The following is a 3,147-nucleotide window of genomic DNA, read 5'->3' as shown; positions in this document are numbered from 1 at the left end:
TCTCCAGTAGTTTTCTTTTATGCAATTGAAGACTATTTTGATACGCAAAGGCCTTACCACATTCATTACATTCATAGGGTTTCTCTCCAGTATGTGTTCTTTTATGCAAATGAAGATGAGTATGTCGTGCAAAGGCTTTACCACACTGATACATTTATGAGGTTTTTCTCCAGTATGTATTCTTTTATGCTTTTGAAGACTACTGTTGTCAGCAAAGACCTTACCTCACTGATTACATTCATAGGGTTTCTCTCCACTATGTATTCTTTTATGCTTTTGAAGATTACTCTGATCTGCAAAGGCCTTACCACACTGATTACATTCATAGGGTTTCTCTCCAGTATGTGTTCTTTTATGCTTGTGAAGAGTACCATTTTCAGCAAAGGCCTTACCACACTGATTACATTCATAGGGTTTCTCTCCTGCATGTGTTTTCTTCTGCTTTTGAAGATCAGTTTGACATGCATAGGCCTTACCACACTGATTGCATTCATAGGGTTTCTCTCCAGTATCTGTTCTCTTATGCTTTTGAAAATCAGTTTGACATGCATAGGCCTTACCACCCTGATTGCATTCATAGTCTTTCTCTCCCGTATGTGTTCTTTTATGACTTTGATGAGTCTCATAAAGAACAAAGTCTTTATCACCTTGACGATATTCATAGGGTTTTTTTCCAGTGTGTTTTCTAAGCACTTGAATATGACTGTGATAAGCAAAGGCTTTACTGCATTGCTTACTTTTAGAGGGTTTTGCTCCATTATATGGGTTTCATTCCTTAGCAGGTCAGTGTCATAAGACAAGACTTTAACACCGTGAGTATACACTGAAAGTTTCTTCTCTCCATTTTGATTTTCTTCAATCCTACAAGGATAATTGGCACATTTAAAAGCTTTGCTACATTCAATACACTGCTGAACCTTGGTATTTGTATGAATTAATTTTATAACTTGTTCCAATTCTAAAATGGAATTAGTTATTAAGGTTTTATAACTCTGTATAAAATCATGCTTTCTTTTTAATTAGGGTTCAGTTCGCATCTAGGAAAATAAGTATAATGATAAATTCCTTTGTTTCATGGTTTACCTTTTGACATTTACAAAAACATTTTATATGTTATTATTCATATTTTAGAAGACAACTGATTAAACTGAGAGCTTTAAAAACTTTACTGCATTCATAAATTTTACTATACTTGAATCATATTATATTTGCTAAGTGAACTAGGACATTCAGAAGTATTTGCACAGACCTATAATTCATGGGGAATTTTTGTAATGTTTATATATTAATAATGATGGTAGAAAACCTTCATTATTGCATACTTGAATGAAATTCAACAAGTATACTCTACATGGGAACTACTGCTTATCTTCTTTTTGTTCTTAAGGAGAGGTATGTTTAATCTTTCCATATCCCTATGCTCATAAGCTTATATCAAGGGTACTGTATGATACACCTAGTAAAGGAAGAATAATTCACATACATGAAATGGAGGTATATGGATTTGTGAGGATTTAATAACCATCTATGCACTTAGCTGTGCTTATTTGCACTGCTGCTTTTGTTTAAAAGTTCTAGGAGAAAGTGCGATCTCATCAGAGGCACATTGTTATCAACTTGCACATGAAAATTACCTTGCATGTATTCTAGAACATTGCCAATGTTCTTCAGTGTAATGGTCTTCCCCAATGTATCCTAAAATACAGGACCAGAATATATGTTATATCATTGAACAATGTGCACGATTTAGCTTATTATCTTAAGTGCACCTAAGAACTATGACTGCTGTATTCACCTCATTCTTTTTCTAAATGAAATTGCAGAACAAAATCCTTAACCAAGGAAAAGTTGCTTCCATATTTTATTTTATTTTTTATTTTTTGGTTTTTTGAGACAGGGTTTCTCTGTGGTTTTGGAGCCTGTCCTGGAACTAGCTCTTGTAGACCAGGCTGGTCTCAAACTCACAGAGATCCGCCTGCCTCTGCCTCCCGAGTGCTGGGATTAAAGGCGTGCACCACCACTGCCCGGATGCTTCCATATTTTAAAACATGAAGGAAATTCATTTTTACCTATAGAAATGAGGTTCTTGTAGGTTTCCAGCATTACATCTTTATAGAGATTCTTCTGGGAAGGATTGAGCAAATTCCACTCTTCCCGGGTGAAGTTGATATGCACATCATCATAGGTCACTGTCTCCTAAAATATACCATAAATGTTCAAAATGGAAAGCATGACAGTGACAATGTTAGAAACATACTTCTTTTACAGTATAGTCATATGATTCTGGTGTTCCCCACTCTTATTCCATGACTTAGACAGTCACTTTAGAGGAAAATTGAAAAGCAGAGTGAACTCTGTCATTTCTGTACCCTTTGTATGGGATACCACCCCATAAGAGCAACATCTATTGAGAGGAAGAGGTATTGAAAAAGATCAACAGAAAAAAAAAAAAAGATCAACTGTATATAGTATGCATGAGAAAATTGTATAAAGAGTTACAGACCACACAAAAAAAGTAATATGGACACACTGGGTGTATTGGTGTATTGTGCCTTTAACCACAACACTCAGAAAACAGAGGTGGGTATATTTCTCTCTGAGTTGAATGCCAGTCAAGTCTAAGCAATCAGGTCCAGGACAGGTAGAAGTACACATTAAATTGTCTCCATTGCAAAAAACAGTGAAACAAAAAAACAAATGGGATAGAAATAACTTAAAGGTTGTTACTGAAGTTCTTACAAGTAATTTTGCATTTACTCCAGTTCTGTATTCATCTTCCAGACATCTGAAGTGACATAATTTAAACTGTCATACCAATAACCAAAGCAGTTAAAATGGACAGATGAAAACACTAGAAATATAAATGTTGGTCACAAATAATCAACAGAGAGCTGGAGAAAAGGCAGAGGAATTCAGAGATCTTGCTGGTCATGAATGGAGGTGGGCACATTTTCCAGTACTTACATGGGGATCACAACTTTCCTTTGTTCCATGAACAGGAATTCTGAGATCTTTTGATCACTTCGGTGACTAGATACCCATGTAATGAATATCCATGCAGACATATAAAATAGTCATATTTGATTTAAGAAAAATCAAATCAAGCATAACCATCCAGAAGAAATTCATGCACCTCCAATAACTGAC

The 3,147-nt window shown here is 35.2% G+C and overlaps 1 protein-coding gene across 1 annotated transcript; it reads right to left on the bottom strand.

Moving 5' to 3' along the window:
- Window positions 1-225: 225 nt before the first annotated feature.
- LOC121434607 (zinc finger protein 120-like) lies at window positions 226-2,196 on the bottom strand (the record flags this gene model as incomplete). The annotated part of the gene is made up of 3 exons (XM_041633522.1): window positions 226-610; window positions 1,635-1,695; window positions 2,070-2,196. Coding segments are annotated over 3 exons (573 nt in total), but the record flags the coding sequence as incomplete, so codon positions are not given.
- Window positions 2,197-3,147: the final 951 nt, after the last annotated feature.

Source organism: Microtus oregoni, unplaced genomic scaffold (assembly GCF_018167655.1).
Source record: "Microtus oregoni isolate MIOR12 unplaced genomic scaffold, Mior012 000044F_003, whole genome shotgun sequence".
NCBI lineage: Eukaryota > Metazoa > Chordata > Mammalia > Rodentia > Cricetidae > Microtus > Microtus oregoni.
This window is presented reverse-complemented; position numbering and strand designations above follow the sequence as displayed.